Below are 27,659 nucleotides of genomic sequence, written 5' to 3'. Positions count from 1 at the left end.
TGTTGCAGGATCCCCACTGCAACAAATGGTGGAGATTTGTGAGCAGAACGATCCCCGATCCCTAAGCGACTGGTTTGTGTGAGTAAACCCTGGAAACTTTGGATTCCTCTTCTTGGTTTTGCTTTGCTATTCCGTATCTAAACTATGGAGGAACCGTGGGAAGACTCTTGGCTCTCAGAGCCGCATATGGACATTTATCTTAAACTTAAAATGATTCTTGAACAACGATTTGTAAATTTTAGCTTGATTCAAGCTCAAAAAGAACTGAAACACTTCCTGGCATGGTTGTTTAAGAACTTTTTCTATGTTTCTTGGGATTTAATTATTACCAAGGGCTTTTGGAAAACCGTTTGGACACAGTTAATACTAGAGTCAAAATATATGCCGATGGAAGAATATTTTCGTGAATATTATTTAGTTACTGAGACTGTTGAGCAATGTCAGCTGTGTCCTGGTGAAGGGAAGCCTGGCGCAGGGACCGTGCGGCCCAGGCCACGTGCGCCGAGCGCTCTGAGAGCAGCAGCGAGGCAGTTCCCGCGCGCGGGCGGAGCCACGCGAGCCGCAGTGTCGGTGGCGGAGCGGGGAGCGGTGGGACCCGGCGGGACCCGCACGGCCGCGTGCAGCGCGTGGTGGAGCGAGCCCCGTGAACGCCCGACCGAGAGGGGCGGCACGCGGGCGGCGGCTGGCGGCGATGGCGGTGGAACGGAGCCGCGCCCGGCCGAGACGCGCGCTGGAGCGGAGCACGGGGGGGTCGTCGCTCGGGGGCCCGGCCGAGACGTGGGTGCAGCGCCCGGCAGCGGCAGCGAAGCTGCGACCAGAGGAGGCGACGCACGGAGGACTGAGCGGCGTGGCCCGGCCCGGCCCGCACAGCCCCGAACGCGACCCCGGGAAGAGCCCACAGGCACGAGCAACCCCGACAATTCCAACACGGGAGCGACCGAAGGAGAGAGCAAAGACGCAGCGAGACAGAAAACAGCAGCCACTCGGAAAAAGGAAAAGATCATAGCAACTAAGACCTTAGGGATAGTAAAATGGTATAATGTTAAGCAAAATTATGGTTTTATAACAAGGTATGACAACCAGCAAGACATATTTGTGCATAGAACTGCTATTAAAAAGAATAACCCTGAAAAATGGATCCCAAGCTTGGGAGATGGAGAAGTGGTGGAATTTAATATTGTACTAGGGAGAAAAGGGTTACAAGCGTCGCAGGTCACTGGGCCTGATGGTGTTCCTGTAAAAGGCAGTATATATGCAAAAAATCGTAGTCATGTTAGACAGTATCTCCATTGTAAGCCCCCCCTACAGTTTCCCTTTCCTAATCCCACCTTTCCCTTTTACCCTATGTCCTATTACCCCCAGTGTATTCCCAATCCGTTTTTTCATCCATGGTTTCCCTCACAAAACCATGCTTTTGCCAATTGTTTCCCCAAAAATCCCTTTCCAATGCCGAGTGGGGGATGAAAAGGGGGAGGGAAGAAGTTAAACCCTCTCCTGCCTCAGTTTCCCCACAAAGCATGCTCAGAGAATTCTGTCTCCCTTCTGTCAGCCCTAAGATGTTCCAGAGAATCTGTTTGGACATTTAAAGACTCAGGAGGGTGGCTTGTTTTGTTTTGAAACTGTTCTTGTTATGTTTATCCAGTTGTTTTCATTCTCCTTTTATTAAAATAAAACGGGTGAGGTGTTGGGGTCCCTCCCCTGCCGTGTAGCCCTGGGAGAGGGGCCCTGAGGGCACAGACACGGGGCTTCCCTGTGCCTGCTCAGCCTCGTTCCCATTGGTTGGTTTGTGTTCCCTGCGCGGGCAGAAGGACCCTTGGTCCCGTGACTGGAACAGTTCCTGGGCAGAGCTCCGGCCATGCGGCTGGAGAAATAAACATCTCTCTGAAACAGCTATCAAGAATCTGTCTGTCCGTATATATATTTCCTTTCCACGGGACTCCTGGTTTGATATATGCGTGTTGCAGGATCCCCACTGCAACAGGTGCTTCTAATTATTTCTGTTCAGGCTCAAAACTGATGTTTTCTGTGCTCACCAAATCCATTGAGGGGAATGTTTCCATCTAGAGAAAGTCTATAGGGGAAATTAACTTTTCCAAGGAAACAGCAGGGAGGCGAGAGAACAAAGCAACTGGAGGGAGAAGTGTAAAGCACTCCTGCAAAGCTGCTGGGTGCAAACCTCCTCCAGGACGGGAAGGCAGCTTCCCTCAGGAACGGAAAGCAGGAATGGCCACAGCGCTCAGCTTTCCTGTGGGATGTGCAGGGAGGGGCTTGCACCTCTGGGCTGGGCTGTGCTGGGACCCAGCAAACCCTAAACTCCCAGTTCCTGGGAACGCCACCTTTTTCTTTGCTTGCTTTGGTGTTTCTGGCCCTCATCCGCAACCCAAAATGCTGTAGGAGATGAGCAGGGGCTGGGCTAAAAGGCAGGCACGGTGTGGCCCCACAGAATCACACCACGGGCTGAGTTACACGTTTGGCTGGTCATGGTCTTCCACAGCCAGCAGCTACTCACAGTGGGCTTGCAGATATCAGTGATGCATTTTTGCTCGTTTCTCTAACTGAATAAAAGCAAATCCCCCCCGCTGCCTTCCCTGGGGTCCCAAGGGAAGCCAGCTGCCGAGCCTAAAAACCCCACAGCTCAAGCTCAATTTAGGCCTTCGCAGCTTCTTGGGTCGTCTTTAAAGGAGGACGCAGCACACCACCATCCTCACTGGAGTGAGCTGACCTGTATTTCTGCTGTTCCCTTGCTCCAGTCTCTGCTCCCTGGAGCAGGGGAGGCTTTTCTTCCACGCTTGGAGAGGACAAAGCACTTGGGAGACAAAACCATAAGGGACAGGCTCCAGAAGCAAGGCCAGGGGCAAAGACAGAGCTGGATGCCTGTGTCCCCAGGGAACCTGCACCTGAGGTGCCTTAGCCAGCAACCACCCAGCAGAAGGAAGAGCTTCCAAGCCTGCTTCCCAGTCCCCCATCCCAGCCCCTGGCTGTGAAGCTGTTGCCCAGACTGCCAACACAATTTCTTCCAGCAGCAGCTGCCCAGCTTGCAGAGAAAACCGAACCAACAAATCGGTGATGCCCAGGCGTTAATCCCAGAAACACTGGTGGCAAGAGAGCTCTGGGGATCCAGCCCAACCTCCCCTCACACCGTGAGCCATCCAGCAGCACGGGACAGCCCTGATCCAAGGGGATTCCTGTTTTCCCAGGCTCGGGTAGGTGCTGGTTGATGTGCTCCTGTTTTCTCTCCCAGCACAAGCCCTGTGCCACGTCCCCACGATGCCACACTGCCGCCTTTTTGCCCCAGGCACAAGGTGTGACCTCAGGACCAGGCAGCAGATCCGCTGCTCCCCTGTCCACGGAGTCAGCCAACACCCTGAGGGCGTCTGTTGTGTGCTGGTGGTGCCACTTACATTTACACCCACAACTCTTGAGGCTTTAAGGGCACTGCAAAGGCTCTTTGCCTTATTAAATTTAATTCGCAGTGGAAGTGCAGGGGTCAGGAGGAGGCTGTTTTTCATGCCAAGATGTCCTGATTAAGTCAAGCACCGATGATGGCATCTTAAAAGCAAGGAAGAGAGGTAAATCACCTCCCAGCACCGGAAGTTCTGGGGGAAAATCACCAAAGAATGCACTTGTTAGGAGTCAGAATCAGCCATCCCTCTGTCATACTCCTCTGCCAGGAGCCCGTGGCCCTCAGGAAAGCAGAGTGGCCCCTCACGACACAGGGGCTGGCAGGCTGCTGTTGGCATGGCAACGCGGGATGCCGGAGCAGGGACCGCTGGGCGGGAGTTTGCAGTCGGCAACGCGGAGAAATGTTTGATAGATTTAAAAAACACCAACCTCACACACTCTCGTCGTCTCCTTCCCTCCCTCCTCCCTCACTCACTCACTCCACCTTGTGCTGCCAAGTTGAATAACGGCGTTACTGTGGTGGGAGAAAAACGGCAGGGTCTGTACCCTGGCTGCCAGGGAGAGGGGCAGGGAGGGTTGAACCACTTTTTTTCCTGACTTTTTTCCCCATTTTCTGCCGGTATCTCTCCCTGTGGAAGCAAAGGCAGGCGGTGGACAGGGATCTGGGGTTCCAGCAGGAGGTTCAGGCTCTGTTTGTGCCCTGATATCCCATATTTCTCATCAACACTCTGGACTACTTTACCCTCCCCACTGCAGGATAGAGAGGGCAACTCTGGCTTACCTCTTTTATTTTTAAAATGGTTTAAGATCCAGGGCTTTTCAAGCATTAGGTAATTCTTGTTCACCATTAGAATTCATGCAGAATGTTCCTTAGGGAGCATAGGGGAGTGAAGAGGCAGAGGGGTTAAAAAAGCAGATTTGTCTGCATGACCAAAACCTTCACTGCTTCCACAGGGGATCTCTGGGATGCTGGAGAAGACACCAGGACTCCCTGCACAAATGACAACTGCAGAAGTCCCTGCTCTCACTCCAGGGGTGACGTCCCAACCCAAAGGAGTTTGTCCCCCACTGCAGCAGGCAGGCACAGGTTACCCTCCTGCACGTAATTTGGGACAGTGTGACAACCACACGGTGTCCCACGGGTCTGGCTAATGCCAGGACAAACATCCTGCTGCTTTTGGTCTGGGCATGATGTCAAGGGGAGGTTTCACTGTGGTTCCAGTTTCTCCCTGTCCAGGGCTGCAGATTGCTCCAGGCTGCATTTCAGGTCTCGTGAAGGGGCTCACCGAGGCTCCCCTCCAGCAGCATCCAGCTCTGCAGTGGTTCTGTGAGCCTCATGCTCCACACCAGGGCTCTGTGTGCTGCTCCTCCCCAAGCCACAGGAACCAGCCTAAAGTGAGAAGTGACTCTGTGTCACCTGTGACACCTGGAAACACTCAGGGCACCCGCCCCTGAAGAGTTTTTCCTTTGTTACAGCTGTGTGACAGCCCTGAGAGTATCACCAGGCCCCACCTGCCCCAACCAGCCCCACCTGGGGGATGGGATGTCCACCTATATCTTCCCCAGCACGGAGGAGGGCTGCTTCTCTGTGGATCCTCCTGCAGCTCATATCCAAGAGGGAAGGCAGCCAGCAGAGGTATTTCTGGAAAGAAGGTACCAGTTGAGTCCCCTACAGTGCAATTTCTATTGTAATGCTTCCCAGCTGGGCAGAACATGAGCCAGTTCCTGCTCCTAATCCCTCCTCAAGGTAGGAGTGAAGGTGACCTTTCCCTTGGCAAGAGGGACAAGAAATGTTCTGAGGTCACCATGGAGGTTGATGCCAGAGATCAGAGTTTTGTCACCAGAACACACCGTGAGCTCCAGACAGGGGTTTAGGGTCTGATGTTTTGCACTCAGATGTGGTTGAGCGTGATCTGAAAGAGGAGACAGTTGTGTCCTTTTCTCATGAGGGTGAAAAGGCAGAAAGAACTTGGTCAGTGGGAAGAACCCAGGTCCCCGCATCTCCTGGGCTGCCTCACTTGGGCATCCTGCACACACAGGAGCACAACTGCTCTGCAAGCCTGGCTGGTGGCCGGGTGTCTCCATCTGTGAGGACAGACAGGACCTTCCCATGGCTCAGGGGATGTCTCAGTGACAGCAGCTGACGTGTTGGCTCTCACCAGGGACTGAGTTTTGAGTCCTTTCCTCAGTGCTCTGCTGGTACAGCCACCTTCCCCCTGACCCTTGCAGAGAGGCACAAATCCCCCTGGATTTCCTTGGAGAGAGGTTGTATGGTTTTGTGTGAGAGCTCAGCCCTGCTGCTGCTGATGGCAGAGGGAGGAATCCCCCATCTCTGGAGGGGGATGGGGCTGCTGTTTTCCCATAGCTCTGGTTCGTGTGCAGGGAAGAGGAATCCGCTCCAGCAGCTCGTCACTGCGCCAGCGCCAATCGCGGGCGGCACAGGGAATCCCTCTGCAGGGAGCAGCTCTGCTGAGCCCAGCCAGCTCCTGACAGGGATCCTCCACGCAGCCCCCCTGAGCAGCATCTCCCCTCCATCCCCCCCCAGAGCAATCTTCTGAGCTTCCCTCTCCTCTGTTCTTCTGTCTCCCCCAGCACAACCACCTCTCTCTCCTGAATTTCTACTGCCTTGCTCCACGCTGCTCTGCAGCTGTGCTCAAAATAATTTCTGCTCAGGGAATTCCTCTCCCTCCCTCCTCCTCTCTCCTGCAGTATTTCTCACTGGCCTTTGCCCTAAGAGATGTAGTTGAGGATTAGCCCAAACATCATCTCCCACTGGTGATCTGTAGCAGACTGGATGACTTTAAAACCCTCCTGCAAAAACATCTTGTTTCCCAGAGCATGAGAGAGGAAGGCTTTGCTCTCCAGGTGGGGTGTTTGCTGAGGAATTATTCTAAGCCCTGAATACCTTGGTGAAGCGCTGTGCTCACCCAGGGCACTCCCAGCCTGAGAAGGAACAAAATCTGGGCCTGGGAGCAGCAACTTTGGCACTGCTGCCAGCACCCATCTCCTCTCCAGCAGTCACCTGTGGTACTGGGGGGAGCCTCTGCATCCACCCCACAGACTGCAGTAAAATAACGTGCAAGTAATCACCTGCACACACAGTCAGTGTATTTACTGATTGATAGGTGCTGTGCCTCTGTGGGAGGTCTCACAGGCTGGGCTGGGTCAATCCTGGCAGCAGAACTGTGGGGCAGAGTTACCTGGACCATGATGAGGGACTCAGTGTCAGCAGCCCTCAGAGATGGGTCTAAGGCACTGCAGAGCCTGGGGTTTTTTTCATTTTTGATGTAATTAGGTATTGTTTCTTGCTCCTGCCTCTTATTTTAGCCTTCTTCCTTCTGCAGTGAGCTGCTGAGTTTTGTGATTCCTTTGCAAAGTGCTGAGGGGATTTGAGCAATTACTGCCCCAAACATGCTGGGTTTTGCCTTTTGAGCTGGACCTAATACTTGCTGAGCCCTGAGAGCAGCCTGGTTGCCAGGGTGCTGTGCATGCTGTAGTGTGTGTGTGTGCATGTGCTGCAGCTGCTGCTCAGAGACTCAGTGAGGCACGAGGAGGAGGCTGTATGTATAACCTCCCTTTTGAAATACTACAGCAGCCTAATGCGAGCTTGTGACGGGGCTAGAGCAGCTATTTTTAGCAAAACGCTTCAGGTGAGTCGAAACTTTCCCCTTTGTTGCCTGCATCTTCAAAGCTCTTCTTTCAGCCTGGAGAAACAAGGCTAATCAGCCTCTGTTGCTTCCCAGTTCTCCCAGCAGCGAGTCTGCAGGCTCTGGGATGCTGCTGCCAGCACGGGCACGATGTTGCAGCCAGCTCTGCTCCGTGCCTCAGTGCTGGGTGAAAAAATGAAAATAAAAACACCATGGATATGAGAAAGCTGGGAAATTCCCTGTGTGGCCTTGCTGTCCAAACAGGCTGGGATGTACCAGAAGCTGCTCTTCAGGGTTTCTCCAGACCGTGACCTGGATGAGCTGGAGGGTAGGTGATGCTGAAGCTGTAGTGCCAGGGGGTTGAGGAGAGTGGCAGTCATCCAGAGACTCTGGAGAACCCAGAGAAGACCCCAGACCAAATATCCCCATTGGACCAAGAGGAAGGTGTATGGGACGTGAAGGGTGTGTAGGAATGGGTGCACAGACTGCCAGGGCAGACAAGCCCAGGGGTTGCTTTGTTGGGGTCCCTCCCTGTGTTGAGCTGTTGTTATGTTGCTGCGCCACAACTAAAACACTTAAAGGAACCAGATGTCTGAGACTCTGCTATGGGAAACCCAGAGTGGAGTGAGCAAGAAAATACTGTCCGGCAGTGAGAGTGTGGGCTGTAAGGAGTCAAACGAGGAACCTGGGAAGGGACTTTGCTTCCAGCAGTGACAGTGGTGGTGCAAATGTGACCCCAGGAGTGGCATCTGAAGGGTCAGATGGCAAAGCTTCCTTGACAGTAGCTTTTTATTGTGGAATGTCCTCACCCAGCTGCGATAAAAACAGAGGGGGCTGAGGATGCCACCCACCCACCCCGCACTCCTTGCTGAGGAGGAAAATTGGGCTGGCAAAGGGCCACAATCTTAAATTCATTGGATAGCACTGAGGACTGTTTGGCTTTTGTCTAAAAGATCCTTCTCCCCAGGTGACTGGCAGAGCCAGGCCCCCAGGGAGAGCAGTTCTGTCTAACCCACTTTTAGACTGTGCACTTAATGCAATGAATCTCCTCGCTTTTCTCCAAGATCTTCACTTACAACAAGATCCCTTGGCACCCTCTTTAAAAAAAGAAGCCTTGCTAACATGCCTTTATTGGGCTGCTCTTAAAGCTGGCACAATTAAACAGCACAGATAAGAGCTGTTATGCAGCCTGCATTCAGTTAGTAAATATTAATGCTGACTTTTTTTTAAGGTGAGTGGTGTGCTCCAGTGTTGCTGGCAGTTAGCTTGGCTGGTACAAGAAATGGCTTCACTTTTGATAAGGGTTCAAAGAAGGTTTGAGCTCTTGGAGTTTGAGGCCAGAAGGGATAATCTGAATAAGTCTTTTTTTCTCTGTCTAGTGTATCCTGAAGTTTCAGCTGGTTGACACTTCAGTTGATGACGCCAGTAACTCCAGCTGGATGAAGGCAGAGGAGGTGTTTGGCCAGCTTATTAGAAGGGCTGTATTTTGATTTATAGATCTCTTGTAAACAGAAGATCCCATGCAAACAGACATGGAATGCAGTAGCAGCCAATGCAATATTTAATTACCCCTGCCATTAAAAACGTGTGGTTTGTGACTTTTTTCCCCTAGCTAACTTCAAACTCTGAAGGTCACTTCTGGCAGAGAAGTGTTTCTCCATCCTCCAAGCAAGACTTGTTTCTCACCTTCTTCCCCTCTCATCCCCCATGGTCAGACTAACCCAGCTTTATGCTGAATTTAGAGGGCTTTGCATTTGCAGCTTCATTTTTAATGGTGTGAGCACCTGCAGTGTCCTACCATGGGCACAAGGTGTGGGAGTTGCTTAGCTGGGCGAGCAGGTCTGTAGCTCCTCGAGTGTTCATTTGGCATTTAAGCTCTCACTGGGAGCTGGTGAGGATGCCCAGAGTTGTCCCTCCACTCCAGGGGATTACAAATGATCCCCGTGGAAGGCCTGGGATGAATGCCAAGCAGCCCGTGCTGTCAGGGAGATGCTGTATTACAAATGCAGCTTATCATCACTCCAAGACTCTGTCTGGGGCCCAACAGGTCACAAAAGGGAGAGGAAATCTGGCTAAAAGTCTAACTGGAAGGCAGATGCTAATTCTCGAGGCTGCCACAGGTCCTAACCAGTAACAATCCCATGTCTTGTTTGCTTTGTGCTGTCCTGAGGCTGCCGGGGAGGTGCCGAAGGTTTCTTGGCCCCTCTTTGCACCTCCTTCACTCAATTCTGCATCTGCAGAAAGCAGTGTGACTTTTGCCCCATCAAAAACCTAATTGGACACAAAACAAAAGCCGGGCTTGGCTGGTGGGAGGCTGGGTTGTGACACTTTACAAGGAAATACAGAGAAAGAAGGCAGTTTATGCACCTCTATCGTACCTTGCAATGTAAATCCGCATTTAGCACAGGGAATTGCTGGCTCCGTGGGGATTGAGGGCTGTTTGGCAAAGCAAGCACTCTGCCATCAAATGAAGAGATCAGCCACGCTTCCTGGAGCCAGCGAGCCTGGGTTATATTTAACCCAGCAGTTTTCACACTGGGAGAGTAAGTACATACTTTATATCTCATTTCTGTCCTGGGTGCCATGGTGCATCACAATTGTGGCAGGGGTGATCCATTCCCCATTAACACCTTTACAGGCTGCTTAGCACATCTGAGGCTCCTGGAGGGTGGGGGAGAGAGGAGAGGGAGGCAGAAGCAACTGCAGAGCCTGAAGCCTCTGGTCCTGGCTCTCCTCCTTTCCCTGGCTGGCTTTGTGACATCCTCCCAGACCTGCAGGGAGTGCTGCCGGCAGGGAGCTGAATTCGCTCTGGAATGTTAGAAGTGGATGAAGGGCTGAAGCAAATGGAGGAAGAGGTGCAACCTCTCCAGCCGAGGAGTCTGGGACAGCTCTGGAGGCTGAGGAAGTGCTCTCCTTCCCCCTGTAGGGCTTGGCTTGGACCAGGGTGGTCACCACTCTCTCTTGAGCCACCTAGCTCAGAACGGGAGTGACCCTGATGGGCCAAGGCTGAACCAGAGCAAGATGAGCAGGAAGGACCGAGATTGGTGCTTGCTCTCCTGTCCTTCCTCTCCTCACCCTCTGGTAAATGCTGTTCCATGGATCTGGTGCCCTGTGCCTGGCAGCCTTGGGGATGGCTCTGCTCAGGGCCCACTGTCCCAAGAACACAAAGACAGGAGGGGTGTGATGCCTCAGCCTGGAAAAGGGGGTCTCTAGGCCTGGAGCAGGGAAGGAGAGCAGATAACGCCTGGGAATGCTGAATGCCCATCTCACCCCAGAGGTGAGCTGTCCCCTCAGCCCTGCCTGCAACAGCAGAGGCAAAGGGGACCTCAAATGTCATGCTGCTCGTTGTTTCTCTGTACCCTGGGGGAAGTTGTAGCATCCGAAGTCTTCAATTAACACCAATCAACACCCGTTCTCCTCACGGAGAGCCAGGAGTGGAAGCTGATGGGGGGAGCAGGAGCAGAGCTGCCCCTGGGGCACTGAGCACTGTGACCTTCTGCCCTGTGGAGAGCTGAGGTTTTCCTGCCCCTCCTGTCTGTCCCATGGAAGATCTGGCATCAACAGCTCTGTTTACAGGTATACATGGAGAGATAAAAATGCTTTACAGGAGCAGGCTTATAGACCAGGTCATCTTAAAAAATAGGGGGAAATGGAGCATGTTATTATAGCAACATGCTCAGTGTGGCAGCAAGTCTGGCAGTCAAGAGCACAGAACCTTGCAGGACCTTAGGAACCCATCCTGAGCAGGTTTGGGAGAGTGCGAGGGGTCTAAACCCATTTCCTACACGGCAAAGGCAGTGTGGATGCCTATCGAGGCCGAGGACGGGCTGGAGATGTGGAAGAGAGGCAAGATAACAGGGTCTGGAAATTGCTGACCAGATGTGTGATGTGAAGGACAGAGTGTCCCGCCTGGAAGGGAATTGCTCCCTGAGAAATGGGTCTTGGGGCATGGGGTGAAAAGAGGGGCAATGCTGGCAGCTTCATTTCAGGTTAATGAAAATATGATTAACAGTTGTAATTAACTGATGAAGTGCTGACTGGTTCTCTGCCCCCTCCTGATGATTGATGAGGTGCAGACACTGCCCGTGTCCATGGTTTCTGCTTATGGCAGCTCGAACCTTCTGCCTCTGACTGGGGTCTGCAGGGGGTTTCTGTGGCCCTTGCTGCTGAGATGGGCGTGTGCAGCTGCCCTGCAGCCCAGGCTTGCTGAGGCTGACCCCAGCCCTGCCTGGCTGGGAGGTTTCACAGCAGGGAAGGGAGTGCTGCGGCAGGAGCGGGGTGAGGATGTTGATCTGTGGTGGAGCAGCTGCTCCAGAGCCAAGCTGGGAGATGAAACCTCACAGAGGGCTGGGGCTGAGCAGGAAGGGGGCATTTCCTGATGTCAGGGGCTCTTGTGTGCCCTGGAACTGTGACACACGCCCAGCCTCGGCCCAGAGGGACTTGTCGAGTGCTCACAGGTGGGAGCCGATGTCCCAGGTTCACACTGAGCTGAGCTTTTGTCAGCAATTGCCCGAGGGAGGGGCCCAGCACACAAAGTGCTGACCTGCTGCTGCATCATCCGCTGAGTGAGTGCCCCTCTCCTCTCAGCAGCACGTTCGTGGCAAGGTCACCACTGCAAAGTGCCAGCCACGAGTGATGCTCCCTGCCTCCGCCTGGGCCGGGCAGTGATTATCAAACTGTATAAACAGGACTCCAAGTGCCCATGGAGCTGAACTTGCTGCCTTAAAAACCTAGATTAAACCTGCACAAATATGTGAGAGCAATACTGGAGGAAGGCACTGTATGCATGAAATGAGCAGGGCGACTGCAGGGGTGACAGGGGAGCGACTGACTCTCGGTTATTCCAGTATGAGGGCAGCATTTGTCCCTACAACGAAGACAGATGGCACCAGAAGTGCCCAAGGCAGGTCAGAAACTGGTGCTCTGTCCCATCTGAATAGCTGCTGCTTTCTCTGGAGCAATGGTTAAGGATGTGCTTTTTGCTGTAGAGGGGAAGAACGGGGCAGGTGAGCTATATTTTGTTTGTCTGATTACATATGCATGATCTAAAAAAAGTGACTCTCCATTTTCTCTAAGGGTACCTGATGAGCATTAAAAATACAATTGCAGGAATAATCAGGTCAGACTTCAAACAAATGCAGGGAAACAAATCTGTTCAAGAAATAGATTCCCTGTTATGTCACGCTTTGGCTGAACAGTCCTTAAAAAACGATCTTCCTTTTGGAGATGAAACCAAGGCTTTTCAACCCAAAAGCTGTGAGTGGCCAAGGAGTTCTAGTGGGGAAGAAAAGCAAATCCCACGGTTTTATGGGGCCCCTCCAGAGCTTACAGCAGGGTATGGCTGGTGCAGGGCTTGTGCCTCTGTGGCTTAAAATAGGTGCAAACAGAGGGATAGGACCCGAGAGGGTGTGGGGGTGGCCCTGAGGGCAGGGGACTGACCCCAGTTCCATGAGCCTTGCTGCCTGTGGGGCAGGGTGAGCCTGAGGAGAGCAAGGAGCCTCTTGCAGTGAGCCCGTGGTGTGCCTGTGGTAGCCTAAGCTTGGTGCAGAGTTGCTGCCTGGGTCTGGTTGGGAGCTGCAGGGATAAAGCTCTTTGTGATGGAGCCTTTTCTCCAGCAGTGCCCGGGTTAGAGGTGCTGCCAGCTTTCTGCGGGGTGTTAGCACGGGTGTGGGGAAATGGAACTTCCCCATCCCTCCAAAACAAAGCCAAAGTCTTCTCAGATGCCCAGCTGGGACAGCCATGTGGGCAGAGAACCTGTGCAGATCTGCAGGTAGGGTTTAGCCCCCTGCCTTTGCTCCTTACCTTGCTGGGGAGGTTGCGGGGCTGGAACAGCAGAGACTGTAGCTCTAAATCGACTGAAAAGCAACAACTTGAAGAAGGAACTGTCCATAGCTCAGCTTGAAAAGAAAAAATCCCAGATACACGAAAATGCCATCTTACAGTCACTTTGCCTGCAGAGGGACACTTCCGTGCATCACTGGGATGCAAATGCTTGAATAAGCTTCAGTTTAAATGGAAGTTCATCTGGGAAGGGAAGGCAGAGGTCTCCTGTGGGCATGGCCACTCACCAGGAATGAGCTGGGTGACCTGAACAGCTGTGGCACGTGTCTGCAGGTGACACTGCTATGGTTGTACAGCTTTTCATGTGAGCACGGGAGCCTTGCAAAGGTACTCTGGGAACCCTGGGCTGCCAGAAGTCCTGTGCAAGAGGAGAGGGGTGAGGGAAGCTGCTCTGTTTCCATCTGACTGGAGAACTTTGGCTCTACTGGAGTCTGGAGAGAGGCTCTGAGATCAATCTCCTTCCTCAGGAGCCAGGGAGCTCCCTGCCTGCTGTTCCATCAGGTATGAATATGTGTAAATAAACCAGCCATGGTTTTGCACACTCAGGTCACTGCTGCTGCCCAGCATCCTGTTGTCACTGTGCTGGGGCTCTGAGGGGTCTGTCCCAAAAACAAAAGCCTCGTGCAGTGCTATGGGCTTGGGGCAGAGCGGTTGAGAAGCAGCCCAGCAGAAAAGTGCCTGGGGGTGCTGGTTGGCAGGGGCTGGACATGAGCCAGCTGTGCCCAGGTAACCCAAGACCAGTGGCACTTGGCTTGTATCACAAATAGTGTGGCCAGGATGGCCAGGGCAGTGATTGTCCCCCTGTGCTGGGCGCTGCTGAGGCCACACCTCGAGTGCTGTGCTCAGTTCTGGGCCCCTCAGTTCGGGAAGGACATTGAGCTACTGAGGCAATGAAGCTGGGGAAGGGTCTGGAGCACAAGTCCCATGAGGAGAGGCTGAGGGAGGTGTGGGGCTGAGCCTGGAGAAAAGGAGGCTCGGGGTGTCCTTATCACCCTCTACAGCTCCCTGACAGGAGGGCACATCCAGGTGGGGGTCAGGCTCTGCTCCCAGGGAACGAGGGACAGGATCAGAGGACATCATCTCAAGCTCCACCAGGGGAGGTTTAGGTTGCATATCAGGAGTAATTTCTTCACAGAAAGGGCTATTAGACATCAGAATGAGCTGCCCAGGGAGGTGCTGGAGTCATCATCCTTTGGAGGTGTTTAAGCAAAGCCTGGACGTGGCACTCGGTGCCGTGGTCTGGTTGACAATGTGGACAAGGTCCGTCGGAGGTTGGACTCGGTGATCCGGGATGTTTTTTCCCACCCCGTTGATGGATTCTGTGGAATCCGCGGCGGGGCCGGGGCCGCTGTCGCTCCCCCCGCGGCGGGCAGGGGGCGCCAGACCCCGCAGAACACGCGGGGGACACGGGGACAGCGAGCCCCGGACAGCCCTGTCCAGCCCCGGACAGCCCTGTCCAGCCCCGGACAGCCCTGTCCAGCCCCGGCACAGACAGCCCCGGACAGCCCTGTCCAGCCCCGGCACGGACAGCCCCAGACAGCCCCGTCCTGGGGGGCACCGGGCAGAGCAGCGCCAGCCGCGACAGGGACGCGATTGTCCCGCTGTGCTCTCACCTCGAGTGCTGGGGCAGCTTTGGGGTGCCACAGTGTTAGAGGGATATAAAGCTGTTAGCGTCCGAAGGAGGCCACAGGGATGGTGAAGGGTCTGGAGCTGCTGAAGCCACTTGGTCTGCCCAGCCTAGAGAAGGACAGGCGTCAGGAGCCTGCAGTTTCCTCACAGGGGACAGCGCCCATCTCTGCACTGTGGTGACCCGTGACAGGACCCGAGGGAATGGCTGAAGTTGTCAGGGGAGGTTTAGGTTGCATATAAGGGACAGGTTCTTCACCCAGAGGGTGGTTGGGCATTGGAACGGGCTCCCCAGGGCAGTGGTCACAGCACCAGCCTGACAGAGGTCAAGAAGTATTTGGAAAACACTCTCGAGCACATGGTGTGAGTCTCGGCGTGTCTTGTGCAGGGGCAGGAGTTAGAGTTGGATCCTTGTGTGTCCCTTCCAGCTCAGGGTATTCTGTGAGACGCTCGTTTCCCGTGGGGTGGTGGGGCTGCTCAGAGCTATGGGGTGGCAATGCCTGTTGGGACCAGCCCAGTCTGGATGTGGCTCCTCCACTGGACCCCTCTGGGACAGCACGCTCGGGGCTGGGCACTGCACAGAGATTTTCCCCTCTGGAGCAGTTGACTCCAGGCTCACATTGATTTCCATTTGAGTCGGGCACTGCCTAAAAGGCCTGGAGGGAGCTTGCACAGCATCTGTATTGCTGCAGCTTCCAGAGCGAGCCTTGCCAAGGCTCTCTGTGTGTGAATAGTTGAGGCAATCCCTCTGCAAGCTGCCTCTGAGGGATGCCTCTGGTCTCCTGACACAGGGTGTTCTGCTGCTAATCAGTGCCAGGGCAAAGTGGTCCTGACCTGCACAGCCCAACACCTTCCCAGATGTGGTTTCCCTTCTCCTGGCAATGCAGGGAAATGTGTCGCTGTTCTCATCACAGTGCCACAGAATGGCCTGGTTTGGCAGGGACCTTAAAGACCATCTCATTTAAACCCCCTGCCATGGGCAGGGACACCTTCCACTATCCCAGGGTGCTCCAAGCTCTGTCCAACCTCGAACATTTGCAGAGATGGAGCAGCCACAGCTTCTCTAGGCAACCTGTTCTGGTGCCTCACCACCCTCACAATAAAGACCTTTCTCCTAATATCCCATCTAAACCTGCTCTCCGTCAGTTTGAATCTATTCCCCCTTGTCCTGTTGCTCCATCCCTTGTAAAGAGTCTCCATCATTTTTGTTGGCTCCTTCAGACCCTGACAGGCCACAATTAGGTCACTGTGAAGCTTCTCTTCCCCAGGCTGAACAATCCCAATTCTCCCAACAGAGCTGTTCCATCCCTCTGCTCATCCTGGTGCTTCCTCTGGACTTGGTGCAGCAGCTCCACATCCTTCCTGTGCTGGGCCTCAGTGCTGGGGACAGCTCTGCAGGTGGGGTCTCACCAGAAAATGTTCCAGCAGCAAGGACTGGGGCAGGTTGTCATCTCCCAGCACCAGAGCACCTTCCCAGGTGTGCAGTCCCACTGCAAAACACCTCTCGTGGGTTTAGGGTGCTCCTTAGACCCTTCCTCACTCAATTCCAGGGCTGGGAGTGTTCCTTGCTGTGCATCAATTAGTGCTCAGCACTGCCTGGCTCCCGAGGCTCTGAGGTTTGTATGTGAAAGAAAAGCAGCTTCGCAGTTTCTTTGCTTTGCAAACTGGTTGCTATTATCAGCTCAGGTTCAAAAAAGTGTCTTCAGCAGCAAGTACTAAACCCTCTTTTTTATTTCCTTTTTTTTTAAGAGGAATGTCTCAGCACAAGAGTTGAACCTGGTTCAAATGGGTGGTTTCTCATCCATTTTCACCTGACAATGCTTTTTTTTTGTTCTGGTTTATTTTTTTAACCTTCTAATGGGAAGACTTACCAGGCCTTCCACCTCCCTCAAAGTGATGAAATCCCCTCATTGCTTTTCAGGCTGGTGAAATGGGAGTGAAGAAAGGGACTATGGCAGTAACTACTTGCTCAAATATTTTGACTTCTTTGTCACTCAGGTGGAAATAGAAGGATAAAAAGGAGAAAAGAGCTGGTAGAGATTGTTCTGTTTCCTCTGAAAAATTCATCTTTCTTACTGCTGGTCTGGCTTGTAGAGAGCTTGAAGTGGAAATGTAAGACCCTACAGGAAAAAAGAAAAAGGCAGTTTTTTCAAAAGTTTCATTTTACATTTTTGAAATAAAAAATTCTAGGGTTTTTTTGTTTGTTTGTTTTGGTTTTTTTTAGACGAAAGGTAACAAATCCAGTGGAAAAAAATAGTTTAAAATTAAAAAGGATCACATCCTGGTAACTCTGGTTCTTCCTAGTGGGGCAGCTGATGTGCAGCAAGGTCTCTTTGGTTCTCGGCAATGAATCTCCATCACATTATTTCATTCTTTTCTTCCTAATTCTCCACTAGTTCCTTCCAAGGGATGTGGAGCCCCCTCACCTGCTGGACTTTGTGTGCCCCAAAAGCAGCAGGAGATCTCACATGTGCCTCAGTGCCAGGTCCCCTGGAAGCACTTTGGACAGAGAACCAAGACAAAATGAAAACTGTCCCCTAAACATCACCCAAGATTTGGGGTGGGGATGTAGAGTGGGGGAAATGGCTCAGTTGTACCTCCCCTCGTGCCAGGCAGGGAAGAGGCTTTGGACAATCCTATTTCTAAACGTGTCACAGCCCCTCTGAGTGCAAACCCTGCTAAAGGACAGCAGGGGACACTGGGGCAAAGAAATTTCCCTGGACACAGCTGTAGGTTGTGCTATAAACGTGGAAAAGAACAAGGCTGTTGTAAAGTTTATCCCTTGGGAACCCTCACAGGAGGCAAAATGCTGGAAAACAAAGGTGTCAGGGGCAAGGTGCTCTGAAGATGGGGCTTAAAGATCCAAACCAATCTACCTGAGGATGACTGGGATGGAAAGCAGTCTGCCTGCAGGAGCTTCAGGTGTGCAGGACCACATTCCCTGAGGAAGCCAAGAGCTGCAAGCGGCCCAGGGAGCCTTTGCAGTGGTTCATGAGCTGCCAGGCACAAAGTGTCCAGAGCAGAGCCCACCCAGATGCCTGCCCAGCTGACCACAAGAGTGGCTCTTCCACACTCGCCATCAAAAACATCACATGGAAGGCGGAAGGTTAAATCCACATGATGAATCCTCTCCTGGCCAGCAGCAGTTGGCCATCCCCAGCTGTTCCAGATGTGTTTGCTGTGGGCTGGAGGCCAAGGACAGCTGGCTGCTGCTGCTCCGTGAGGCTCAAGCCGCAGCTGTGAGATCCAAGCCAGGCAAAGGCATCAGATGGCTGAAAATTCCTCCCCAGAGCCTGTGGTGAGACCTCATTGGTGTGGCAGTCCTGGGAGGGGTTGCCAGAGCTTCCTAGGTGTGCTTTAATGTTTGTTAGGATGTCTGGAGCCTGCTTTCACAGAGCTTTTAGGGTGTCAGCTCTGCTTTCATACGTGTGCCTTTCCACCTTTCTATGTGCCCGCTGTTCCTCTCCCCTGACCTCTGCCCCCTGGAAAACTTTTCTTTTACAGCCAAAGGGTTTAGGGTTAATGAAGTACTGGCTCTTAGATCAGCCTGTTCAAGAAGTTGTGCTTCCCTGTTGGCAGCTGAGCTTTTTTTGCAAACCTTCTGTTCTCTGCCTTGATTTTTCATTAGTCTTTTTGGCCTAAAAGTTTTTGTTTGGGGTTTTTTGATTTTGGTTTTTTTCTGTGCTGCTTTTATTGTTGTTTGTGCTTTTTTTTTTGGTTGGTTGGGTTTTGGTTTTTTTTCCCCTACCTTAATTTTTAACCTTCTGCTCCTTACCAAGCTTTTCTGTGCTATGCATGCTGATGTTACCGAAATGTTTAAGCAGTGAAGCCTGAAGTTCAGGGAGATGAAAATGGAATCTGCCTTTCCTACCTTACCCCACCCCTTGCTGGGCATATGCATCAATACAGCCCAATTACGTGACCCCCCACTGATCATCTCCCCAGCACCTCTGCCTCACTGAGCACTTGCACTCAACGTGGCTTTTAGGGTGGTTTTTTTTTTTTATTTTCTTTTGCCTATTGAACAATCTGCTCCTTTGCTCAGTAGTACTCATCACTATTGTGTTAGAGTGCTTCACACATGGTAATGAATTTAATTTCACACCACCACTACTGGAAGACAGGTTATTTTTAGCCTCTCTTTAAATTTGTGAGAATTGACATGCAGAGCTTCAAGCAGGAGAGCAGTGGATGCTTTTGGCTGTCAAGCTGGAGATCTGTGGGGTCATGATTTTGGAATACTTAACCCCAGAGGGTTCTCTGCAGGGCAGCTGCCCCTGAGTAAGAGTAAGGGGTGCCTGGCACCCCTGTAAGTCAGGCCCAGGAGGTCTCTCACACCTCTGGGAGCCAAAGCACGTGGCTCCCCATGGAAACTTGGGATCAAATCCTTCTGTAAGAGCCAGAGGCAGCACCTGCTCCCACAATGTGCCCTCGCAAGAGGAGCATCCTCTGTCTTCCTCCCTGTCTGCTGTTTGTCCCTCATTATCAGCTACAAATAGCAGCTCCCTGTAAACAGGAGCTGCTGCTCCTTCATTGTGCTAACTCCATCTGGGACAGACACATCTGGAAGAGCTGGAGGTGCTGTGGTGAGGTAATGGGATTCTGTAATTAAACACCACCTTAATTTGCTGCTCTTCTATCTGTGTATGAGGGCACTGGGGCTGCTCTGAATCCTGGCATTCCTGATTGGAGTGCTTGACTCTCTGACCTCGTGGATATTGCTTCTGGAGAGGCTTCACAGGCTGCTGGCAGCAGACACTTGTGGCCATCGCAGTGTTTATGGGCTCTGGTCCCCTCCCCACGTGCTCTGGCTGCTCTTTATGACCCAAAGTCCTGTGTTTTCAGCCCAGCATTTGACCACCGTGGCCTTGTCTCAGCTGTTCCCACCTCCCCCACCAATCCCAAAATCCCCACACTCACATGTAGAGCTGTCAGACACTGAACTCCCTCTTGTCCTTTTTAATTATTCCAGGTCTTCCCACCCCTCCAAATACCTTCCTCAGCTTTCTTTGTCAGCCCAAAGGAGACCCTGGTCCCACCACAGCTGGGGAAGCTGAGCTCAGTTTACAGCTGCAGCCAAACAGCAGCACAAAGGTGTTGCTGAGCTTTGGGGAGAATAAATCCCCAGGGAAGAGTGAACTCTGCCCTCAGGACCTGCCACACCTGGACACCGAGTGTACTTCCATCCAAACCAGATGTATTCCCACTGTGGGTGCTCCGTGGGTGTTTATGTCCTTTCTGAAGGGCACTCAGGTTGGTTCAGGGCTGAGTGGAGTCCAGCTCCCTGCAGCAGTATGGGAAATATATGTTCCTTTATCCCTGGCATTTCTGCTCCTGTTCGTAGTGATGTTGGCCAACACTGTCAGGGGTAATGATATGGACTTCAGGCAATGCCATGTGATCGTTTTCCTCGTGGATCGATGCTCGGGTTGGCTCAGCAACACAGCCACAGAGCAGGGATGTCAGCGAGAGATGGGAGAGCAGTGCAAGTGGAAAGGAAGCCGGCAATTCCTGCTGGAATAGGTGACTAATTGCTGTGCTTTGAATCCAAGGGATTTGAGAAATGTCTGTACAGAGGCTGATTAATTAGTGGTGATGTCATTCTACTGGCAATTCCAGGGCAGGCCAGCTGAAGCATCACCTTTGGATGTAGATATAATCCTCGACAAAGTGTTCTGCATTGGAGTGCATAATGTGGAGCTGCTTTAAGGCAGCCACAGGGAAGCTGGAAATGCTGCCACTGTCAGGGCAGGGAGTGGGAGTTTGCCCTTTTGTTGTGCAGTTTGATTGAGGAGCTCGAGTCTGTGCCTGTCTGAAGGTGATCACTTGGACTTTCTGAGTCCTGGAGAAGTTGTAGCTTCATCCACTTATCCTGCTGCTCAGCAAGAGCTTTCCTGCAGCATGCCCCTCCCTGGCTTCTTCGGCATCTCAAGACTGCTTTACTAAACCCCTACAACCGGCAAAAAAAAATAGGAAGGGATGAAATTCTGCAGGTATGTCATGTTGGGCTGCCTTGCTGAACCTTGCTGCCATGCCCTGCAGGAAAAAGCTTGAATTTGGATGAATCTTTGCAGGTTGACAAAATGGCCCTTTGGAAAAGGTTTCTCATCTAGGGACAAAGCTTCCACCATTCTTTCCTAATAGTGTTGAAGTAGAACACGTGGGAGGGCTTGTCTTCCTCTAATGGTCTGCCAAAGCCTTTTCTACCTGGGGGCTGCTTTGGCTTTGTGGAACAGGTAGAAATAAGCAAAGGACTTCTGGGATTATTGGGGTGAAGTAGAGCCAAACCTCCTCCTTCCCCCACAGCTTCTCTTCAGTGTCTTTTCTTCTCATAGGTTCTGCTTTCTTCCCACTTCATTCTTTTTTTTCCCCCTCCTCTTTATATAATTTTTTTCAATTTTGTTGTTGGCAGCTCCTCTGTTTCAGATCCTCTTCAAACTTAATTAATGTGCTGCTTATTCCCTCTTCCAGATCGGTAATTATTATATTTAATAGGACCAGATCTAGTCCTGATCTGTGCATTACCTCCTGCTATCTCAACTCTTTCCAGCTTGCCAGGATGTTGCAGCTCACAGCAATGCAACAGCACCATGCAGAAAGGTCAGAGGGGCTTTCTTGGCAAATAAAGAACAAAAACATATCAGGCCTAGGGAAACTCAGCTTGTGTTGTTAAACAGAAGGTGGAAAGAGAAGCTGCTGGAGTGGTTCTTTTCCTGCTGCAGCTCCTGACAGGTTAGATGGATCCAGATCTGCAAATCCACAGAGCAAGGCCCCCTCTGCTGCTCCTGGCAGAACACGTGAGCCCACTCCCTCTGTGGAGCGGGACTGTGGGCTCCTGGAATTCAGCAGAGCTCTTTCTTTTCTCTCTGCCTTCCTAAGTATCATCTCTGCATCTGCTAATTGTCAGGTTTTCATCAAAATCTTGGTGGTTTGCATGCGGGGAAATTTCCACCTATGGAAGAGGGAAGGAAAAAAAAACCCGTCCTATTGACAAGCTGTGTCGGGGGCCCTTCGAGGACCTCGGGGATGTGTTCCACACCACCAAACTCTGCCTCCACCACTCCCCTCCAGGCCAGGAGAGCTTTCTGCGGGCTGCACAGCTAATGCCTAACGCTTCCCACTGGTCTTTTGTACGAGAAAAGTAACAAAGTGGCCTGATTAACCGGGATTGAAGGAATTAAGCCCGTGTTTGTGGAGATAGTGATCAATGAGGTCCCCCTTAACACACTTGTTACTCTGGGCTTCCTTTGATTGTCATGTCAGGAGCTACACACCATAAATTACCTTGATGGATTCCCCTGTGCATCTGAATTTAAAAGAGATGAGGCAGAGGGTTATTTTAGTTAATATTCCAGTGTGTGACTTGCCAGGTGCTGTGCAGCTTCTGCCTTGACTCATAACCTCTGTTCTTTCACTTCTCAAGCCCCATCCCATGGAAACAGCACTGCAGCCGCCCTTGAACCTGCCCCTGGGCTTTCTGTAGCTCCCATATTCCCTGACCCAAGAGTCCTTTCTGCCCGGGCCATTCCTTAAACAGTTCATTCCTTGAGGAGGGAGCAAGCGCTGTGAGGCTGAGGCAGATTAATTACTGACACAAACTCTTGGCAGGACCTAGCAGCTACTCCCAGGTGACCAGCTGGGGCTGCTGGCATGGATCCTGTGGAGAATTAGCTAGAAAAGTGTTCCTGGGTGCGTGTAGGTCCACAGGAGAAATTTTGGTGCCCCCCACTGCAGCCCATTAGCTCAGTGAAGTGAGAGGCTGCCTTCCTCGGATTAGAAAGCACTTGAGGATGTCATTTACTCAGGCAGATTTCCCAGCTGACTGAGCATTCTTATTCCACTAATTACAAATCAAGAAGGTGGTGTGTGCATTGGCTCCCAGACAGGAGGAGCTCTCCTCCCTAATGGTGGGGCTGGCTGGACTGGGGGGAAAGCAGAACAGATCCTGATCATCATTATCCTCTCCCTTCCTATCAGCTGGAAAAAAGTAAAGCTCTCTCGGGTAAATCCTGCGAAGTTTGGTGCTCAGATGCTGCAGCCTGGTGCTCTCTACATTACTGGGCCCGAGTCCAGCCCTGCAGGTGAGTTCTGTCAGCACTGGGGCTCACTCAGAGCCAGGACCCCAACTCACTCTGGCTGCTGCTGTGGAGTCCCCAGAATAGCCCAGCACCTTCCATGAAGGAAATAACTAAGCTGAATCTTTGGTAGGTTATGACCAACCTTGTCCTGTTGTAACTGTTTTCAGCTGGTGTGGGAGGGAGAAGACATAGGAAAAGTTGCTGGTTTAAATTTCCCAGTACTAAATGCTGGTGGCTTTGGGATATGGAGTGGAAACCACAGCCCAACCAGCTTCAGGGCTTCCTGCTACATAGGGCTGTTCTGGATCACACAGCTTGGCCTGTTGTGAGCATTGCTGATTTTGGGGAAGTTCCAGCATCTCTTTTCTCATTTTGAGTGTCCCTGGGTCTGTGTTTTCCTACTTGGCTGAGGCAGGCTGCATTTCCAGAGGCTCCATGTCCCATTGCCAGGCACTGAGAGCAGCAGAACATCTGCCTGTCTCCGCGCCCTGTGGCGCTTCCTCCCGTGCAGAGCTGTTCTGCTCCGCCGTGAGCCTTCCTGCCATCAAACGCACAACTCTCCTGGCTGTTTGTCTCTGACCTGTTTATGCCAAACACCCCCTCCTGAAGCAGGCAGGCCCTGGGAGAGCACTGCTATCAGCTGTACATTGGTAGTCACAACTCCAGCTGGATTCTCCAAAGCACCGTGCCAGGGAGGAGCTCCAGCTGCCTGCCCTGGGACCCACAGCCTCGTGCCTGCCACAGTGCTGGCCCAGTTCTGGCAGCAAACTGGTGCTGGGGCTTCTAATGCGTGTGAGTGAGTGTGTTCCAGAGGGTGGGGGTCACCATCGGTCTCGGGGAAGGCAGGGAAGGCCAGGACTAAGGGCTAAGCCAGGGCCCTGGCAGGGAGGCACCAGTCCCCCAGCCCTGGCACCAGCTGTGCAGATGGTGCAGCACGAGGAGCTGTGGGAGTGGCAGCAGAGCCCTGGGGCTCTGAACTGCTCCTTTTTTTGTGCCTTTCTGCCAGGACAAGGCTAACACACAAACCATTTCTGAGCAGTTCCTCCTTTCATTAACCCAGCCTCAGCTTCCATGAGGGTGGCTCCAGCAGCCAGGGCTTGCAGTGGCCTGCCCCTTGTGGCCACCTTAATATCATGAAGAGCTCTTGTTACCTGAGTCTCTGCTGGTTTTTTCAGCTAATTAGAGCTGGTAAAACACCCCCCGCCCCCCCCCCCCCCACTGTTAGGCATTGCCTCAGCTTCCTGTGCTCCCTGTAAACGTCACCAAACATAACAACATCTGAATCCTTCCAGGGACCACGGCACAGGCAGTGTGGTGACATTTAGAGCCTTTGTTAAAGGAGCAGGTTCAGCTGAGGTCTGTGGGAATCTTCTACAACCACACTGCATGGGTGATGCTCCTGCTGGATGGAGAGGATCCCGAGATGGCTGTTTTGAGGGAAGTACACTTGTGGTAGATGTGGTGGGTCCTGAGTGCACCAGAGTCCACTCTTCCCTGGGGATTTATCCTCCTAATGGTCTTTGCACCCAAAGCTCAGCAAGAGCCGTAAAACCAGCTCAGTTTATCAAGATATTATGAGACCAGGGTCTCCTCTGAGTTGACAAAGAAAGCTGAGGAGGATATTGGGAAGGGAGGGAAGAGCCGGTATCACACACTGCATGAAACATGAACAGAGGGCATTTTCCAAACGCTTCAGCTAGCGTTGTCAACTCCAGCAATTTTTAGTGTGAACTTCCTCATATCTGGCCCTGTTTCAAGTTCTAGGTTTTGGCTCCGTGCCACTCTATTCCTTCTGAATAAAAATTGAGTTCACAGCTTTGTGGGTGCAGAGAAAAACTTGGAAGGACCCTGGATCAGAAAAAACCAGGCTCAAACAGGGACTCTCAAAGCCAGCCTTCGTGAGCACTGGATTTAGGTGTTAGGTATCTAAATTGTTTAAGAATACTTGGAGTTGACAAGCATGTGCAATGTTAGAAATAGAAATGCTGAGGCATCGAAAACCTTATGGCTCCACAGGGAGATTTTTGAACTGATGCTGCTGTTGTAACTGCAGAACAGAAAAGAGGGAGTATGTTGAACAGGTCTTTCTCTCCAGGTTTATTTTTGCTCTTGCCAAGGGACTGCAGGACAAATACAGTCTCTTTCAGGCCCATTAGCTTTTATGAATTTGTTCTACTGCCGGCACACAGCTTTTGAATTTTGACACAGCTCCCCCCTGCCCTAAGAGCTCTGGTACTTCTCCATGTAGTTGGACCCAGCTTCTGGAGATTTGGATGACATGTTTTGTCATAGAAACAAGACTCCAGCTCTCTGCTCTACCAGGATCTGCCTCAACACAGCCCTTGAGCTCTGCAGTGCCTTGCAGGAAAGGATTTTTAGCTCTGTGAGCTGTTGTCCGGGTATGCACGTGGAGCATCTGTGTGAAATGAAGATAAACAACCATCCTAATGGTCACTGCTGGGTTTCCTTGGGCATGTCTGAGCTATTGGTAAACCCTCAGATACACTGGAACCCTCAAATAAGGCAACAAAGATTGTGGTCTTGTGTAGAAACAACACGAGCATCCCTTGGGACTATGTATCAGTAGAGATACATAGACCAGGGAATGTGGAAAGGTGAGGAAAAAATATCTTTTCCACTAGTGCACGTTTGGTTGTGGCTTGTGAGGGACCTCAGGTGTGCCACTGGGTGGTTGTGCCTTAGCCCATCACCTTCCCACCAGCACAGCCCTGCAGTGCCCCAACAGCTTCTGAAAATGGTCATTTTTCTCACTTGCTTTGCCAGGCTTCTTCTTCAGTTGCCCAAACGTCTGGTGGCAGGAGCCACCTTTGCGTTTGTCTTGGCAGGATTTAGTCCCAGCATTATCAGGTGCTTGGAATTTATGGGCGAAGTGACAAACTGCGTAACACGTGGGATGCAGAGCAAAAGCTCTCTCCGTTTTCTGAGGTTTAGAGGGGGAGTTTCAGCAGCAAGAACAGGTTTTGCTGTGTGTTTGAGAGGGTGAAAGGAGCATGTCCTGTAGCCCCTTCCCATGAGGAAAAAATGTGTGGGGAAAGTCTGCTCCTGTGGGGACCAGCAGATTGTAGTCACCTGCTTTGAACTGTGCTGGGGTAAAAGAGTTCTTGTGCTGTTTCTGGACACCAGGGAGAGCACAGCATTTTAGGTGGCTTTTGTCCCCTCAGGGCAGGCTTTGTGGGCTTCACCATGGACATGGAGGGGAAGTAGCTGCCTTGCCAAGGGGAAGGAGATAGTGCCTTTCTCCCTCAGCCCAGTGCCGTTGCTGGGGGTTGTCCCTGGACTCTGCTCCCTCCCCAAAGGCAGCAGAGCTCCAGCTCAGTGCTGGTTTGTATGGGTGGCTCCAAACCACCAGCTTTTGGATGCTGTCTCTTTGGATGGATATTAGACTTTGCTTGAGGGGTGAAAACGTGGTGCCACAGATGGCAAACAGCAGCCCCAGCTGGGAGGCTGGGACAGTGGCATCCAAGGCGAGCCGTGACCCCGCGTCCAACCAAGGATGAAGACGGGTGGCTGATTTATGGCAGAGAGGAGCTGGGGGTCTCTCCGTGTGGAGCTGGAGGCGAGTTGCCATGGAGATGGGCTAATAAAGCACCGGCAGCAGCCGGCTCTGACGCTGCTCCGGTTGCAAAGAGAGGGCGGGCGGGGAGAAGGGGCAGCTGCCACGTGGGGATGGAGAGAGAGAAGGTGACACCAGCAGAGTGGGACAGGAGCTTGGTCGGTAAGGCTGTTGAGCTGTCCCTGGGTGCTTTAAGACTGGAAGGGAATGGGAGAAAAGAGCCCTCCTCTCCCCACTCTTTGGGATGCAGGACATCATCATGGTGCTCCTTGGCGGTCAGTGACCAGCAGCTTCCAGGGAAAGGCAGAGGATCTTTGTTCTGGCCTCCTGACTGCTCCAGCCACCTGTCTGCAGGCTGGCTGCTTTCCCTGGCAGCAGGAGAGGACTCCAAAGTGGATGTCAGCTTGCAGGGACCACCTCACACAGGACTGGCACAAAGGAGTCCGCTGTGCCCAGCACTGGGTCCTGTTTTCTCCACATGCCAGCTGCTCCATGCCAAGGCGAGTGCCTGCACACCAGCAGGACCTTTGTAACTGCACTGTCCTCCCTGTGCTGATGATCTTTCATCCTTGGAGCTGCTCTGTGCCTCCCAGTGCCCCTGTGGGAGGTGTTACTGGGACATGTCCCTCTCAGCATGCTGCCCTCCTGCCTTTCAGCGCTGGAGAAGCTCAGCTGTGCCCTGGCTCAGTCCTTCACTGCAACATACCTGTAGCCAGCTTCCTGGGATGCTGACTTTGGGTGTAGGGTGGCAAGAATGGGGATAGGCTGGACTTGCCCCCAAGAGCTGTGTGTCCTGGGGCTGTGCTGCACGTCCCTAAGCTCTTGCTCCAACCTGCCCCTGCAGAATGGACCCTCCTGCTTGGCTGTTGTAGGGCTGAGATCTGCAATTCCATTCAGTTCAAGGGCATTGCAGCGTGGACCTAAAACCAAGCAGACTTTTATTCTGGCTTGTTGAGCAGGTTGATGGGAGGGAAAGGCTTTGCTAACTATTAGCAAGATATTCCCAGGCTGCTGTACTTCCATTTTGAGAGATTACTCTTCGGTAATATGGTGACAGCCATATTTTAACCTTGATCACCATAAGAAGGGTTTTGCCTCAAAGCCATGAGCTGCTGGACTGTGCCAGAGTTCAGGGAGGTGTTCCAGCAGGTAAAGGCAGAGACAGGGAGGTTATACAGTTTAAAAAAGAAATAAAAAGCCTTATGATGGAGTGATGCATTAAAAGATAATTGCTTACAGGTTTCACAAGATGTTTTTATGCCTCTTAAATTGATGAATGCATCTACAGAGACTGATACTCTTAATGGAGGGTTACCTTTACTTCTGAATAGAGCAGAGATCAAGGCAATTACAACCAGATATTGATAACACTACCCATACCCCCCAGAGAAAAGGTTGTCTAAAATAGGACTTGTTAAGCTACCTAATACCTGCTTCCCTGGCTAAAGCCTCTTCCTTCCATCCTGACAGCATCCCCCGTTGTCCAAACCC

At 52.2% G+C, this 27,659-nt stretch overlaps 1 protein-coding gene across 1 annotated transcript in view; it reads left to right on the top strand.

Annotated features, from left to right (window-relative positions):
* Positions 1 to 7,319: 7,319 nt before the first annotated feature.
* Positions 7,320 to 27,659, top strand: part of LOC125333373 (gamma-aminobutyric acid receptor subunit alpha-3-like) — a 95,299-nt gene continuing 74,959 nt past the window's right edge. Inside the window, exon 1 of the mRNA XM_048319237.1 lies at positions 7,320 to 7,377. Within this exon, the coding sequence (XP_048175194.1) occupies positions 7,320 to 7,377 (58 nt within the window). The remainder of the gene's footprint in view (positions 7,378 to 27,659) is intronic.

This window comes from Corvus hawaiiensis, chromosome 14 (assembly GCF_020740725.1).
Source record: "Corvus hawaiiensis isolate bCorHaw1 chromosome 14, bCorHaw1.pri.cur, whole genome shotgun sequence".
Classification (NCBI taxonomy): domain Eukaryota; kingdom Metazoa; phylum Chordata; class Aves; order Passeriformes; family Corvidae; genus Corvus; species Corvus hawaiiensis.
Note: the sequence above shows the minus strand (reverse complement) of the source record. Positions and strands in the feature narration are given on the sequence as shown.